General features: G+C 43.4%; 1 protein-coding gene across 2 annotated transcripts in view; it reads right to left on the reverse strand.

The window, feature by feature from the left end:
* Nucleotides 1–820: 820 nt before the first annotated feature.
* SPOCK1 (SPARC (osteonectin), cwcv and kazal like domains proteoglycan 1) overlaps nucleotides 821–18,263 on the reverse strand; it is a 503,870-nt gene continuing 486,427 nt past the window's right edge. For both annotated transcript variants that reach the window (XM_090064911.1, XM_090064910.1), the window contains 2 exons: nucleotides 10,381–10,518; nucleotides 821–7,403 (listed from right to left, as the gene is read on the reverse strand). In XM_090064911.1, coding sequence (XP_089921037.1) covers nucleotides 7,213–7,403; nucleotides 10,381–10,518 — 329 coding nt within the window. In that variant the 3' untranslated portion in view covers nucleotides 821–7,212. The remainder of the gene's footprint in view (nucleotides 7,404–10,380; nucleotides 10,519–18,263) is intronic.

The following is an 18,263-nucleotide window of genomic DNA, read 5'->3' on the forward strand; positions in this document are numbered from 1 at the left end:
CTCCCACATCTTGAGTTACTGGGTTAAACCACAGAGCTCTACTGTTTAGCCCGAGAGCTACTGGCTGAACAGTAGCAGACATGCTATACCATGGCTCTGTGAAAGGAAGGAATGACACCTGCGAAGACCTTGCTTCCTTTAAAAAAAAAGGGGGGATATTGGTGCCTAAACTCTCGAGAGGACTGAGATTTAGGGCACAGCCATCCAGTCAGGGCTTAGTGACCACTGCAGTTTTTCTGGGCCTCAGTTCTTGATCTGGAAAATGGAGATAAGAGTACTGTCAACCCTCAGGCATTAAAGGTGCGGTGGTGCTCAGATAACATGGTAAGAGAAGGCCATGCATAAATGGCTAAGATAGCAGACAGGAAGCCAATTTGGTAGGGCCAGCCTCGGGTAAGTCCTCTTTACAGTCCCTTTATGCTGATGAAGATGTATGGAAATACAGTAGAAAAGAGATGGGGAAACTATTTTCCATGGACTCATTTTATACTTTTACTGTTGAGGGCTTAAAGTCAACACAGTCTTATAGTGAAAATAAGCTTCACTGGATGATATTAATTGATTTAATGACTCAGTCATGCACACACAACAGATATTTATACAATTATGAATTATAAATGGGTTTTGTTGTTTTTCCTCATTGTATATTCATTTAATTTTAGCTTGATTTATATTGTAGATAATGATGTTAAAATGCCTCTCTTTACAGCGTAGCCACGTAGTCTCTTCAGGAGAGACTTATTCAATAGAAGCTCCTGATTTGCAAACTTAATTAGGGAGGAAACAAGATTGGAAAAAATACTAAGTTAATTAGTTTCTTTAAAAAAATCAGTTTTTAATACACCCAGTTTTTGGTTTTTGCTTGAAAGTACAGATTTCTAAAGACATGACATTAACTTCACAGATTAACAGCCAACATTGGACAGAGGTACAGGTATAAAACTGAAATATAACATACACCATCCACTTCAGCACATGATTAAAATGCTGACTCAACACACTGCAGTACTTTGAATCCCCATAATTTAATAAAACAAAAGGCAGGCAATAAGGAATGGCAGACAAATTAAAATTTATTGAGACAGACAGAAATGCAGCTATTTAGGACTACAGTTAAGCATTTACAGGTAACCAAAGAGGTTAGCAAAATATTCACATTCCATTTAACTCCGTATGGAAAAAAGCATTCAGAATTTACTATGCTATTCTAATTTACTATGAGAGTCTACATTCCGGTTACAGTAGGGACATCAAACTTAAACACGTAATATTTGGATCTCTCCTTACAGTGCTACACATTTAACAGTAACGGACATCAGCAGCATTGAGAAAAGTATAAAAAGACCAAAAATCACCTACTGTAGAAAGGGCTCTTTGATGTGGAGTATAGTATCTGTACAAAGCAGTCTATGTATTAAAGAAACTTGAATGGCATACAGAAGGGACTGCAATGAAAGCCAGAGAGTGGAAGAAGCTAAGCTTGAGAGATCTGCGGGTGGGTAGCATTTGCTACTCTCAGATCTGGTGTCGTTTGCTGCTCGGGGGGGGAAAGGATGCTACAAAACTTCTAATATCAACATATTCCCATGCCAGAAATGTACATTGAGACTACAGACTAGGCTGAATAGGTAAAGAGAGCATTCACTAACAAACCGTGTGGTCTTTAAATATAAACTTTACATTTGAAATAGAAACTGTAGAATAAATATTAAATAAATGCTTCCAATGGTTTAAATAATAGCCCTCTCCTCCTTCCCCCCGCCCTCCCCCAAATAAAATTCACATCCTTGTAGTGTTGACAGAAAAGGCTGAAAGCAACAGCAGAAAAACTGCGCTGGCAAGTAAACTCGACTTGGGCCGTCCCTCAGCCGTAATGAAAAACCCACCTAACGCTGTGGAACGGAGCGGGACTCGGGAGTGCTCATCGCGTAAATCATCGGCATCCTTAGTGCCTGTTCCCATCTCTCCCTTTTGGAGGGTCAGTGTTTGGAGGCAAATGGACTATTTGACTTTGCAACAAAAACGGAAATTGAAAGCAACCCGGGAGCATCTTAACTACCTCTTACACGTCCCGGTTGTCACTCAGGACAAACACGAGAAAAGGGAGGCTTTATCGGCTGCACTTTGCCATGGCCGCTGGCTCTGGGAACTGTGCACTAAATGCCTCATTTTTTTTAAGGACTGGCAAAGGACTTTGGGTAGTGCCTCTTCTAAACTTTGTAGGAAAAAGCAATCGAAAGAAAGAACTCTGCTTTGTCATCACTCAGTTGAGAGCTTGATGGAGCCTGAACCATGGCTGTACTTTGAAACTATTCACATTAAGGTGCCGGCAAGTTACCGACTGGGCGTACTGCTGCATTTTCCAGGAAACAGGGTGACTGACAACGTTAAAAAGTTATGATGAGTCAAGCTGGTAGACCTTTAATCTCCACCGGATGGTTTTCTACAGACTTCAGTGGAGTTTTACCCCAGCTTGGACCTTCATTGGAGTACCCCCAGCCAAATATAGTTTTAACTTCCTCTTCAAGGCAAAATAGCTCTATATACCATGCTGAGCAGAATACAAGGCCTTGTTTTTTTTAATATATGTGGAATAGTTTCTTTAAATGATACATGGTATGCTTTGCTAAAATAGGTCAGTGAAGTTGCTTTCCTTGAATTATGGCCCAGAACAGAAAAGTGCTTAAGCACGTTCTTCAAGTTAAGTGTAATTAAATAGTTTCTTGAATAGTCCTGAACCTTGAATAGACCTGTGAGCCTAACAACAGCAAACGGCCTGTTTGCAGAAGTCTCCAGCAAATGGGATCACACAGGGTGCTCTAGCAGCAGCTACCCAAGGCCAAACTCAGCCTCCAGTTTGTGTGCAGACAATTCTGTTGATAATTGCTTGACTTTGTGCAGGTACATCTGTGCACAAGTCTCAAACAGTAATATATTCAGTTTTGCTATGTTAGTTAGTTAATGCTTTTTCTGAATATAAACACAGCTGCCTGTGCCTGAGAGACTCAGGTGATTAGCAACTGCAGTTTCAGGCCATATGCTAGGGAGACCGGAGATGCAGACTTAAGGGCAGTGGAGTGGCAGAAGGACTTGTTCAATGAAGCCGCAAGGCTGTGCCTGCCCCCCGGTGTAAGTAGTACGAGGCGGTCACTACTCCCCTGCATTTCTCGGCAGGGTTCCTGATCACGCAAGGTGTGTATGAGGGGATTTGATCCCCCTTGGGGCTTTAAATGATGCATAGTAGTTTGTCAGTCTGCTGCATAGCTGCAATGCTCGGAGGATATTGGGGTGCTGTCAGTTTGCTCAAGGGACCGTTGTGTGGGGTTAAGACCGTTTTTTGTGACAGGAAGTAGCCTTCTGATTTTATGTTAAGTTGGAAGCTCCTCCCACTTTGACAGTGAGGCCAAGTGCAGGTGATCTTGAAGTCCCGCACCGCAGGGCTCATGGGCCAAAGGCAGAGACAATTTATCTGGTTAAAATAAACCCCAGCATGAAGACAGCCATGACATGCAAGATGCAAAAATCCTGGATATCAAAAAAGGCAAGTCGAAAAAAATGCTGGATAAATTCCAGACATTTCCAAAAGTGGTTTTTCAAGAGCTAGAAGCAGGAGAAAGGGATTCAAAGCTAAGTTTCTCGAGACAGTTACCACTCGTTGGCACCCGCAGGACTTCTGTGGTTGACCTCTCAGCGGTTCTTCAACCAGTCTAACTCCAGTGAAATCAATGGCATCACTCCAGGTTAACAACAATGAACGAGCTCATGATCTTGACTGTTTTGCTGCTTTTGCCGCTCATTATAATGACAACACAGAATGGTGCTGCTGGGTCAGATACAGTTTAGTCCCATCAATGCCTTGACAGGCCTTACGTGGCGTATGAATATCTAAAGGGTCAGGAGAAATTAAAATTCGCCACGCTCCTCCAGTCCTAAAGTGCAGTAGGTTCCCAAGTTGAAGCAATGCCAACTACAAAGTTCCCCAGGTGGCTGCACTTAGATGCCCAACTTTCACCTACGCTTTGTTGTGACGGGGATTGGTACGAGGTGTTTCAGCACCAAATGGTGGGTACCTACAAGACTTAGCCCGATCTGGCCCATTGGCGCTCTCTCTATAGCACTCAAAGGATGGTGTACAAACATAAAAAGTCAACGCTAAAAGCAGACTTACCAGTTTCACAGAGGAGAGCCAAATAATCACCTGGACCATGCAAAACAGTGGCTGTATTTATGATGTTCACCTGCACGCTCTCCCCACAACTTCAGTGGAACCAGGCATTCATTATCGAGCCTGAACCAGCATGCAGAGGTGATTTCATGCTGTCTGATTTGAGCTAAATAGTAGGCCCTGACACACAGAGGAGGAAGAGGGCGAGAACAGCAATGAGCTTATGAACTGCCTCATCCTCGCAGGTACGTGGCTCTCGGCCCAGTGGCAGGATGGGGCTGTACACAGCCAGCACACAAGAAGGACTGGTAGAGTTGAAAAATGGTGAAGAACAGGTGGGATCATGGCTCCATCTCTGTGGAGGGAATATGGAGGCACAATGCCTTCCTAAGGTTGCTCCTGGGGTAGAAAGGCGGTGTGTTATCTCCTATCCAAAGCTGACCCAAATCTTGCCTAAAAAACCAACTGCCATGAATATTGTAGGCCTTGTAGTAAACCTTTAAGGCCAATAGTTTTTGTTAAGAGCCGAGCCCTTGTAGCATATTTGCAGGTACAAGCTAGTTGTTATATGTCTTTCCTGATGATGTTTGCTGCATACACGATTCCTACTCTCGTGTCGTTTTCCTGGTTTGTTGCATCACTGTACCGGCAAATCCCTTGAAAATGGATGTGAATGGTGCCTCATTCTGCTCAGCTATACAAATTATCACTACCTTGATGATCGGAGCAAAAAATGATTCATCTCCTCAGACAGGCTCCTTTTGTAATGACCAGATTTTCTTTCTGTAAATGAAATAGCAGGCAAAGGCTTTGCAACAACTCTTTAACCATAAATCCAGCTTTTGTGGGGGTAATTATCATCAGCTGGAGCCTCTGTGTATTTCTGCTCTGTGTATTTATACACACGCAGCCCCAGGCCAAATACATAAATTGCACAGCTTAAAATGTTTTAAATCTCAGCTAGCAGCACCCCATGCCTGTGAAACAATATCAGAGTCCATTACTATGTCGGTATAATAAGATCACTTTAATGCAGTAGCTTTTCCAACATGAAGCCATAGGGCTGGAGCCTGAAAGTCCTCAGCTGTGTAAGCACTTGCAGTGAAAAGGAAGCGTCTTCAGGCCTTTATATGGAAACCTTTAAACAACAGTTTTATCCTCGATCATCAGAGCCCCAGGATAAGCATAAGTGGGACACACAGACCAGAAAAAATGACCTGGGACTCAGCTTTCATAAGAAAAGTGAATTCAGGCTCCTGGCCTAGGGTGATGGGTGAAACATGCCGCTTGCTATATGAAATCTGGCATTTACAGTGGCAGGTTTCATTTAGCAAACTGGACCTTGAAGTGATATTTAAACCCCCCCAAAACTAATCGTGGAAGAAGCAAGATAGATAAGCAGGCAAAATACTGCTTACATAGAGCAATGGCCTGGGGTTAAACTATATTGCACAGCTGCTTTGAAAATGTAAGTCAGTGAGTTTGCAGTAAAGAGAAGACTGTTGAATGGAAAGCTGAAGTTGTACTCTGAAACGCTACTGGCCTAATTCGTTTCTGGTATAATAATACCACTGGCATCAGTGGAACTACTCATGTGTTAGGGCTACAGGAATTAAAACCTCTCGTGGAGCATTTTTGTCCTCTTAAGTGCAAAAATGAATTTGCAACAGAAATATATTTCCTCCCTTAACTATTCGTACATACTGTGTTTTCTGATCATCTGCACTAAACAGCAATGACAGAAGACGTGATAAGGTGCATTCACTTTATCAATGAATTACAACAGGAAAGGACAGGAAAGAATGTCACTGCAGCATGCTGAGCTGCCGCGGGAGAGATATGAATGAATGGGAGATATTTAATGAATTACAGGTTTCATTTTGATAATGTTCTTTTCTTTTATAGATATGTATGAGAACCTCATATTAAGCAGAAGAGATGTTCGTCTGAAATATCCCTGCCTAAGGTAGTTTCTAAACAGATCAAATAAATATTAACTATTTAAAATAAAGCAAAGGACAGCTTATTACTTTTGATGCTTAGTGCCTTTGACAGCTTCATTGCATTTGAATGGGGAATCACTTAAGAATAAATGGAGCAAAGGCAGATCTACTGGCCCGTTGTTCAGGAAACAGAGGCCGCTCACATGAAATAAGTGCAAACCGGTCCCAAAACAGAAGTGCAAGATCTGCTGGTTGGGAACTGGTCACAATGATCTAGAGATGCAAAGCAGTCTCTACTCAGGCCCTTAGAAAGGGGGATGTAATCCCATCCTCCTCCTACATGGTCTGAACTCGGCTGTAGCCACAGGGATGTAGCGTGTTTAAGGGGCAAGACCACATTGTGGTGAACAGGGAAACTTGTTTTCTCACTAAACGATCTGATCCTGCACCTTTCAACCACCTGGAGTTTTGCCATTGACTTCAGCGAGGGCTGGACTAATCATTCTTAGGAGAAAATCTCATAAACAGGTTGCTTTCTGATGTTAACCCACTAGCAGTAGGGGAGTAGGGAGGGATGGCTTACTGTACAGAGGTGACTTGCTCTTTAACGGAAAATGCCGAACGGAGGAAAGAAACCGAGCCACCTGCTTTTCCATACATCCTACCATTTTAAAGCAAAGCAGTTGCTTAGAGCATGATCAGAAAGATTCAGTTAAGAAATTCAGTTTTGACAAAACCTCTCTGATGTTGATAATATAAAGAGGGCTTCTAACACCTGCATTGGTTTGCCGAGCCCCTTCTGCCTTTTGTTTTTATTTCATAAGATATGTTGAACAAGCTTTGCAGATGGGGGTTAACCTATGAAATTGTTGTTGAAACAAAACTTATTGCCCTGGCGATGGACCAGAAAAAAAAAAAAGGGAATAAAACGTATTGAAAACAGTAGCTAGTTGGAAAAAAACCCCCATCTCCGAAATTATATATACTGTACAAAATTAAACAGTGGAGCAAGAATATTTTGTGCCTGGTATTTTTAGATACAATTGCAGAGATATGAAGTGACTTGCAATATTGTGCAAACGTGAGTCCTCCGAACTGTGGGAACTACCATATATAACCAATTTCATCATCCTTATCATCATCTTCATCTTCATCATCCTCATTAGCCGCTCTTACATGAATCTTCAATTTCCCTTCTTTGTCCTTTTTTGCTGCTTCATGTTCCTCTTCAAGATCATCCAGCAATACGACAGAACCACCGCTGCCAAAATCCCCTGAGGTTTCTTGTTCTTCTTCTGAAATAGGTAAGAGTTAAAGGTCATTCTTTTACCCAGCACCTCCAAAGACTTTTGAATCAACATTTGTTAGTATCCCTATTATTCAAGCTACTTCAGTTTTGGCACTAAACTGATTTTTAAAGCAGGAAATTTTGCAAAGTACTGCACAAGTGCATATAAAAACAAGCATTCATCTACTGTGTGTACAAAGCCACATGATTGGAAAGGAATGAATGGAATTTGATAACAGGATTAAGAGTGAGATACAGAGCTTTGGATCACGAGATTTCTGGTTGACATCTGTCTAAGGAAAATGATTATTATCTGATAATTATTTGGAGGTATATATGGAGCGAAAAAAGCCTGTGTTTTGTTACTGAAAATCCACGGTATGTGAGAGACGTAGTTTCCTTTCACCTGAAAAGTTCTGAAATTCAAAAAAAGTCATCCTGGTTCAGGATGAAACTTTATATTTCCAAAAATGGAATGAAAGGAATTCAAAAAATGTCAACACGCTGCAGACTGAAAAGCGACAGGAGAGGGTCCAGTTAGTCAATCCAAGTGTTTTATTCTGCCCATTTTAAAATGCTTTGTTTCATTTTAAAGTATTAATTGAAACATACTTTTATACTAGATTAAATTTAAAAAATGAAAACTTATCCTGAATAAGAAAACTGACATTTTGCATTTGAAAATATTGAGATGAAACCTTTCCAAATGTGTCAACCCCCAAATGTGGGGTTCTGTTTCTGGCTGGGGAAATATAGGAATAAATCCCTGGAAAGAGGGAATCCCCACCAGGGAGCAGGGGCTCCCTTCATCTTCCCCCACGCCCTCCTCTGGGGTGCCTGCACCATATATTTTGTGAACCTGAGCCTCATATTTTCTTGTTCATTTGTCTCTGCCCAAAGTGTATGTTTGTCTTTGCCCTTACTGAATCCCCTCTTGCCCCCTGGACCCCCTCCACAGGTACCCAGGGGTGTGTACCTTATTTACCTCGGATCCCCAACCTCTCCTGCACATGCGCTATACCCCAATCCAGTTCTTCCCTTATTAAATTGCGTATGGTCCAGTTCTCACTGGTGTTTCAGCTCTACTCTATAGGGGAACAGGAGGAGAGCTGCTTCCCCATAAGCGGTTACCCTTCCCATAGTGCACCCACTAAATCCCTTCAGTTGGAGAGGGGTACCACCCAGGTTACACCTGACATAACACAGACCTAAGACCACCAGTAAAGCAGGGGAACCAGGGCAGCCAATGTCTTGCTTCTCTAAAACGTTGCCAATATACCTCAAGAGGTCCCTAAGCCACCTACTACAGAGGAAAGCAAAATCCTCCACTATCCACACCAATCTGACATGGGGTAAAATTCCTTCCTGACCCCAAATATGGTGATCGGTCTGACCCTGAGCGGAGGGGCAAGACTGTCTAGCCAGAAACCTCCAGTTTGCTCCTAGCAGGACAGTCAACACACCCCAGCTGAAGTCCCCAGCCTTAAGTGCTAGTGCGTGCTGCAGGCACACTGGTGGACAAAGGTATGCAAGAGTGGTCCTCCTTCTACATCTGAACCAGGCCACTAGATAAATTTAGGCTGATCTGCATCTTCTCGCGCATGGCTGCTGCCTGCCTGCTTGGAGTACATGTCTAGTTGGTGTGGGGACAAGCTGGCAAGCAGGACTCTGTATGCTTGGTTTTGTAACCACAGATGGAAACACCTCCCATATGCTCATGTGTCTACTGTAATTATTTAATTGTATTTGCATAGTAGTCCATGCACCTACTGACTCTGGCACAGCGACTTCCAGTATCATGTTGTTTTTAGATCTTCAGAAGGTTTGCTTTCTCTGCTGTTGCTGGAAGCAGAGCAGCCAAACCTACCCCCATAGAGACCCACTGAAGAAACTCCACTTAAATCTTGTTTGCCTAGTTATAGGGCAGTGTGAGCATAAGGCCCCTGGCAGACATTACACTTAAGACACAATTAACCACTTAATTGCATTTTAAAGTGTAACCTGGCTACACGTTCATGCCTTTAATGGCACAACAGAAAGCAAAACCAGCTACCAATTCATTACATAAAACAGGTGAAATCATTTTGTGCCTGGCTTCCATCACACTTTAAAATGAATGTGAGGTCAGGTGGACTGCTTTGGGTCACAAATGGGTCCCGGTGCGGTCCCTTGCAACTGCCAATCAGCTGATGTCCAGCAGGATCAGGACCACATTGGGGCCCAAACCCAGGTGCGATCTTTGTCAGCTGCTGATCATCAATGAAAATAGTTCTGTGTCTATTGTACTGACAATTTTAGCATGCATTCACAGTCTTATAAATATGTCTGTCATGCCTGGCACCATAACTTCCAATATCACCATGTTGCTGGCTCTGGGTCTGATCCTGGCACTGACAAATAGGGCAAGATTTGGGTCTGATCCTGAATCTTGCAATCACATATCCTGGCATGCGGGAGGTGCAACTGTTGGGATTGTGGATCAGATCCCATCGCGCCTGTAGCTGAACATCTGTCAGCAGCCTAACTGTACTGCAGCGCTGACAGTTTTAAAGGACTTGGTTGTTATTTTATAAAATTTCCCATAGTTACACTTTGCGTTCTTAAGGAAGCTCTTATTTATGAAGCTTCTACAAGAGTGTATGCTGCTGAATAAGGAACAATACAGGTAACAGCCATGCACGACAACCTCGCATCCTTATTTTAATAACAGTTACTATATTTCCAAGCTGGTAGCAAAACCTTTTCTCATTTATTGTTGTTCCCAATTTCATACTTTAACACCTGACAGTCTTTTGGAATGAAAGTACATGAACGTGCAGCCACCTTTGGACTGTGAACAGGAAAATGTGTGACTGCTTTTGAACACTGGTAATTATGCTTCCTACACTGTCACCTTTTTGTTATCATAGTTCATCTTACCGCCGTGGCAGGCCTTACAACAAAGTTAATTTCTCTGTTATCTTAGAAAGGGTGCCGTTACTTACCACAGCTGACTGTCCCTTGTTTTCTTGAGCCGGCTATCTCATTTCCATACTTATCAACGCACCAGCACTGCCCTGTACTTCCATGGCATTGTGTTGCTTTGTAATAGCCTTCTTCGTTGCATCGCGGAATGAAAGCACCTAAATAAAGCAAACCACATCGTTTTTATAGGGGCAAGGGAGACAGTAGACCATTGTGGACTCATTTCTCATTTATACTGAGGCATTTAGCACTGCTGTGGTAGTATGAAGCGGCCACACAGTACACTTAAGTGAGGATTTAGCATTATTAGCGAAATCCAGAGTTGGGCCAATCTGTAGGGGTTTTAGCTCAAATAACAGGCTCTTTGGGCCTCAGCTCCTGCTTTAACCTGTAACAAGCAACAAATAAAGTCAAACCATAAAAAAAAAATGTTGACAAACACACTTGAACTGGAAGCCTTTGTATTAGCTCCAATTCCAAACATGCTTCTGCTTTCTGAAAAGTGCAGAGGATTTTCTTCTTTATGCTTGAAATGCAAATGCATGTTCTGAAGTAAGGGCCTCCTAACGTATTACTGGGTGGTTTTGTTTCCTGTGGGAAATGTCTTCTTTCCAGATGCTCCACCTCATGGCTGGTAAAAGTGCAGGGCCCCCATCTTCCTTAACGGTGGTAATATTTTGCCGTGCTATAGCACTGTTTTTCCAAGGGTCTCAAAGACATCGGTGGAGTTAGCGTCACAACACCCCTGTGAGCTGTGTAAATGTTATTATCATCTTCACTTTGGCTAAGTGCAGGCAGTCAAAAAGCCCAAGGCTGAATCGAGTCAGTCTGTGCGGGTTAGTCTAAGCTGTGTAGATTGAACTGATAGGCAAGTGAACAGACATTCACTTCTGATTCCAGAAATGCAGCCGCATGCCTGCAGTGGCCCAGGCCAGAAGCAGGGGGTGGGGGTGGGGGGCAAGCCGACTAATGGCTGCAATGTTCCAAGCTGCAACACTGCAAACCAACATCGGGATGCAGTTTAGTTTGCAATGGTGCAAACTCATTTAAACCCCCAAAACTCATATACGTGTAATGTGTGATGCCATTAAGCCACACAAAGGGAAATTTCTGTCACGTGTACGTCATGACATCATCATGTGTACAAGTGCCCTCTGATATACTACATTCAGCAAGGTTTCTCTGAAACCAGTTTTGGCCATTTTGAAAGCAGTGTATGTGCGCTGAACTTCTGTTCTGTTGCAGGCTTAAGCTGGTCTCAGATCACTTACACCAGTTGATGTGTAACTTCTGTCCCTAGCCTTTATGAGCAAATCTGTTGTCTGTTCCTGGTCATTGTGTAGGCAGAGGCAGCAGCTATATCTGTGAGGTCACTTATTCTCTACGACTTCTTCCCTGAGCTCTGCTCGTCGGTAAAGTTGAACGTCTTTAATGTGGGAAGAACTAAAAAAAATCACTGTTGTCCAAACCCAGATAAATTCAGCGAAGAGTTATTCAAGAGAAAGTGGAGGGGAGAATCTAAGGCACACATGTGCTTTAGGTTTCAGCTCTCATTGAGCGCTATTGGTCTGTCGAACGCCTGCTGGGCGACAAGAATTTGATTTAGGATCAGGTGCTCTTTATTCACAGGTGACTCTGGGAGGATGTGGTTCTGATGTGGACAAATGATGAGAACGGGCATGTTCTACAGCGCAAGGCCGCTTGTGGGAGACCGAACCGATTACCCCCTTGGACACAGCCATGAGTGATGGGTGGTGCATTAGCTTCTGTGCCTCAGGTACAGTCCCTGTTAGAGTAGTTCCTCAGATACCCATCAGACACACCCGGCCTTTTCTGTTTCTTTTGTTGTATGCTGTATCAACCCTTCAAAAAGTGCAGTGTATGCCCCCCATATCCTGTCCAACTACTGCCAGTATTTAGCCAAGGTTAGGGCATAGCTCTACACCCTCACTGATCTTCCCTGCCAGATTGTCACAATTAATTTTGCTGTGTTGAGGACCTGATCCTGAATCCAGATAGTCCTTATGCAACCCCATGGACTGAGGATTCACTGCTCTCTGTTTGCATCTCAGAACCGGTACAACTCATCACTGATTTAACTTCTCTGTAGATCTCCTTTTGGCCTTAAAATGCAGTTTCCTTCCAACTAGAGCCATAGCCAGCCCAAAATTAATTCCAAATTTCATTTTAATTTAAGGCCTTTCAACTGTTTATCAGATCAGTCTTTGTGTACCACGATAATGAACTCTGGAAGGTATCTGCCATCTGCTTGCTATTTAATTCGTAACAAATTGAAGCACAAGTCCAGACTTATGACAAGTTGCCATGTATAAAAGAAACTCTAATGCTTTTCAGGGATTGGAAGCTGAACAATACAATAGTTTTAAAATTTTTCGTCTAACAAAGCCCTTATGCATCAGCCTGTGAGAGAGTGCTGCATTCTTGAGCCTGCAGACAGGCAAGCTCTCAAGAGAAGCCTCTTTCATTGTTCGCACCACTTTCAGCAGCTATAGTGCAAATGTGCTTCAGTATGAAAAAAACTCACTTGCCCTTAGAGATCAGTTAGCTCTGTTCCCCAGAGAGATCTGCATAGTCTCTTTCCATTCTTTGCCGGTTGCTTCAGTTTCAAGCACCGAAAAACAACCTCTATTGTCTCAAATGATTTTTGAGAAAGTAGCTTTTCCCTTTGTCAGAGATGCCAGTGATTTACTGGTTCCACAATGCTTTCTTTTAACTAGTTCCACGTATACAGCATCTCTGCATATTGTTCGTGTGCGTCAAAAAGGCTATTTCCACTGTATTGGCCATTGAAGAGGAATGAATCAGGAAGCACTGCCCAAATGCCATGCAATTACTTATATAAAAGACATACAAATGGGAAGCCAGTCACATATATTATGCATCCACGAGTTTCCCCATCTAATCCCACTGCAGCTATTAAAGCGGATGTCCAATTTTTAAATGTCAGAAATGTAGTTCTGAAACATGCGAGCATTTATCTTTTTCTCTCTGACCTGATTTTAGTGAACATTTTAACACTTATTAACAGTGCTGTTTCAACCAGCCCAAGCAGTGGTCTTAGCACGTTTGGATAGAGATGCCATTGGTGTGTTCATATACGAGCAGAACTGCAAAGAGGATGAATATTCCTGATGATCAAAGGCTCGTTTGCTTTATTATTCACATTCTAATAATAGAGTGAGTGTGCTCAGCCATACTGCTTCCGAAGCTCAAATTCACTGTTAAGTCACTTAATTCAATATTTACCCAGAAAGACTTTCCAAATTCATGCCTATTCCTCTTCTTATTTAAACACTATAGGCTCCTATACATGTGCAGGGAGGCTGCGCTGATGTGGTATAATTACAGTGCCTCAGAGCAGACTTGATTAATCGAGTCTGCTGGAGCGTTGTAATTACCGCACTTCAGCAGACTCCAGCATCACGTGTATCAGTGTCCTTGTGCTGAAAATGGTGGCAGGGCACCACCACCATTTTTCAGTGCAGGGATGCTGATACACGCGACTCTCTGGGCACTTCTAATTAGTGCGGCTTTCAGAGATGCACTAATTAAAGCACCCCAGCCGCCCCTCTGGAGCACATGTATAAATCCCCTGAGACCTAGAGAAGTTTATGTAGCTTAGATCTTCCCCTGGTATAAAATGACATAACTGGAAGCAATGGAGTTATATTAATTTACATCAACCGATGATCTGGCTCCAAGTACTGATTAATGCACGAGTCTAAATGACGTGATAAGGGGAGCTAGTACTTCTACATTTAGATTTCCTAACATAGTATATTACAAATGAGTCTCAGAATTTATTTTTTCCAGAAGCTTAATTACATCTGTTCTTTGCATCAAACCTGGATATTCACGACGACGGGCACTCAAAAAGCATCAAAAATGCTTTGCATTTGTTGCAAGTGACACAGGGCGCATCTACATGAGACACCACGTTGCCATAGTGACGAGCTACGTGACTGTAGCTCGGTGCTACAGTGACGTAGCATCACCGGGCATGAACCATGACTTGCTTAAGCAAGTATTAAATAACTGTGTAGTAACAACCGCGCAGTCTGCTGCACATGTAGACGTGCCCACAGTGTAGAAAAGCAAGGGCCCCAGCTCTCTTTGTGCACAAGTGAATGAGACGCCACTAACTTCAAGAGTCTCACCGTTGGTGCATTTAGGCCTGTTTACCTAGGGCTCAAAGCAGGTCAGGGGATGATGCATAGGAGAAGGGGAATTTCCCTTCTGCAAGTGGAATGTAGGTCCCCAAGGCCCTGGCTACATGCTGATTGGTTAATCCCGCAATAAATTTAGACCAGCCACATGGAAAGCAATCACATGACAAAAATGACTATCCGGCTATCAAAAGAGCCAACCAGCTATAAAGTTAGTGCTTGAAAATGTGTAACAACTCTATAGCTGGTTTCTACCCAGCTTTGATTTGAATGGGTAGCAGGGCCCTGATTTCTATGTGCTTTTACACTGAGCCTTTCAATATCTAATTAAGAAGCTAGAGATGGGGCAAGCCTGCTGATGTGAGGTTGCATATGTGAGGTTTGAATGCTGCAGTCAGTGTACTGACCAAGCGGCTGAGTACCGAGATTAGCACACACACTCCCTAAATTCATCTGCTGGAGACAGTGTCACCAAGACGGTACATATCTATGAAACAAAAATGCCTCTAGAGGAATCAGTTACGTAGTGACAGAGACATACCAGAGCCGTACCCTATGACTTTCACACACCTCACATCATATGAATATTTTGATCCCAGGTTTTAGTTTGGCCCAACATAAAAAGAGCAGTGTCAATCCTCAGTTCTGTGTTTATGTAGCACTCATCCCTGGAGGATCGGCATGCTTGCCTGAAGGCCCGAGCCCTCACAGCGGGGGGTTTGGGAGGGAGCCATCTCACTGGCTATACCGTTCATTAAAAAAAAGCTGCCAATCATTTGCCAATCAAATGAGTCACAGTTTGGTTTCAAAACTCCTGCCCCTCCCAACTGTTTCCTCCTTTGTGTCTGCCCCTGTTTGGCTCCTGCTCACCCTCTCAGCTTCCAACCTTATTACGTGCTTCCTTTTGGCTTGGCTCGACCTCTCATTCGCCCTTCCACCCTTCTGCTTCAAACCTGCTCCATTCCCACGGCATCTCTGGTTCTCCTTGCATTTGAACTCTCTTCCTATATCTGAATTGGAGACTAGCCTTCCCAGAGCGCGGAGTTTGCCACTGGAGCGTTCTGCAGTGTCCGGCCCGAGTTTCCATCATCATTCTTGAAATGATTCTCACCCACCGAACTGGGAGAGAATTGTGCCTATGCCGCTGCCATTGCTTCCCAGGATTGAAAATGAGCAATCATGAACCAGCCTGGCATGCGTACGGCATACAGAAAAGAAAGTATAGGCTGCTCAGGATACTTTGACGAGCGCTAGCTGAGACTATGGGAGACGCTGGTTTATTTTCTGCTTTGTCACAAACATCTTGTGTGCTCCGGACAAAGCACTTAGAATCAGAGCGACAAAAGGGCTTGTGGGCTTAACCAATGCGTTAGGTGCTTAAGTCCAAAATGCTGATCTTTAAAAGCCTCACTGCCTAACCCTTAAGGTGCCAGAAGTTTGTGGGTGCCCGAGTTTCCAATTCTGCTCCTGGGCGTGCCTGTACAGGGCTTAGCACTGAGCTGCGGATGCGACATCATCCAATGACTTGTCTATCTCAGGCTGCGTGCTAGTGAGCTTCAAAGATGCGGTCCTTTGCCTAGGTCACCTGTTGAGCATCCTGGTAGGCATTCTCAGAAGACAAACCCAGCCTGGATGCACTGGGGGCTCTCCCATTGCATCCAGTACCTCTGTGGCTGAAGCCACACGTAGGCTGTAGGCAGAAGACATGGGCTCCCTTGAGTCACGAGGCCTGAGGGTATTGTGGGGTGGAGTAAGAGTGGCACTCTCAATTCCTCCTGTTGCCACTTCCCGTTTTATTATATTTGGTTTTCAGCAGACCAGAGAGTAGAACTGAGATATTTCTTCTCCCATTTGAGTGCCTTAACCAATAAGCTATAGCATCCTACTTGATTTCTCTTTTTTTCCAATCCATTGACTATTTACTTACGTCATGCAAACTGGAGCAGCATTGCAACAGCTAAGTCTCCTTTGTGGATTTAGCGCTAAGACTTTCTCTGCCTCAGTTTCCTGTCTGTAAAATGGGTCCTTTCTTCACAAGAGTATAATGAAGATAAATGTGTTAAAGATGATAAGGAGCCCAGCTAAGTACCCAAGATTGACAGAATTTCCTGCTGAGCAAAATGGTAGTGTGCCTATCTCTGCGTTAGCTGTTACCCCAACTAAAATTGCTTGGATAGGCTGCTGATGGAAGTAGAGGTTTATTACCTTGGTGATTCAGGAGAAGTATTATCAGGCTGCACAGACACACTCTTTAAAAGTACCGTCTCTACAGTTAATTGTACCCTAGATATATCTGGTAGGTGCAGATGCATAGGGCTGTTTACTTTTTAATTCAGTCCCCTGGGAAGACGGATTGGATTTGAAAGCCTCCAAATTCAACATACCTAATGGCAATGGCTTTGAAGTATTCTGTTGCAATTGTCATCTGTTTTGTAAAGCATCAAGGAAAAAAATGCCCAAAGACCTCGTTTTTCCTCAATGAGCACAAGTTTACAAAAGTCTTCCTTATACACAGTGTCTGGAATATAAATATTTCACTTAGCGTGTCAGAAAGAGAGCAGGAAAGAGAATAATTAAAAGGGTAGCCTCTCTGATAGTACTCATATCTTATTTTTATCTTCATTGCTGCTACAAGCAGCATTTTTGTTTTCCATTCGCATGCTTTTTTGCAACGGAGGCAAGGGAAAAAAACATTGTTCTGCTCTGTCTAAATAGCAATGTGATCAGATAAGCAGCTCACAGAAGGGTGTCATTATGCAGGCATACTTTCAAGGTACTAGCTGAAGCAAACAGTTCCTTTCTGTATTTGCTTGTAGCCTGTACAGCTCTATATGACATATGCCTGCTGATTTGCTAAACTTAGTTGATTTTATTCTTTTCTTCAATCCAGTGGTCTTTGGGTATTGGGGCTAAGTGAACATTATACACTGGTTTTATTTTGCCTGCTCCTGTGATATGATCACTGCAATGCAATGTTCTATATTAAATAGTCATTATTTCTCCCCACATCAGAACAAGTCATCTATTGCTCAGCCTGGACAAGAGTTATTTCATTTTGTAAAGAACAACAAAGGAGGAAGAAGCAGAGGGCTGGATTCTAAAACCGAGTGGTTATCGACGCTCTGTTCCCATTAGAAACGATTAGGAGTTGGGATGCCCAATGTCTGAGGTGGCTTTGGACATCACAGCCATAAAGCCTCCACAAGAGACGGGGAGAACAACACAGCGACTTCCTCTGCAACAGCCTGTGCCTGACCTGGTGCGTGCAGAAAACCGAATGACGTGTTTTTGTTCCATAGCCATGAAAGTGCGGGTGTCTTAGCTTTGACACGGGCTGGTCGTAACCGTGATGCAAATACATTATGGCTGAGTGACAGGGCTGAACTGGATACCAGTTGGCCTCTAGGAAAGTTTCAGGTTCCCAGGTTGACAACCAAGTATAATGGCATGCGTCTGTCTCGAAACGGACCTGAATCAGGACCCAGAGTTTCAACGTTACAGGATTCTGGGAAATCTTAGATTTACTGGAAATGTTTCCCCACCTTTTTACCCCCTCGTCCAAGTTAACTGAGTCGGCCGGAGCATGGAAACTGATGCACTCTGCACCATCTGTATCAGCATCCTCACATGTCTCCATGCTGAAAAAAAGGGCGGTGGGGCGGTTTGAAATACAAGACATTTGATGAGCTTTAGTTCAAAGTGCCCTGCTGCCATTT

Source organism: Crocodylus siamensis, chromosome 10 (assembly GCF_052110815.1).
Source record: "Crocodylus siamensis isolate JL-2025a chromosome 10, ASM5211081v1, whole genome shotgun sequence".
Classification (NCBI taxonomy): Eukaryota; Metazoa; Chordata; order Crocodylia; family Crocodylidae; genus Crocodylus; species Crocodylus siamensis.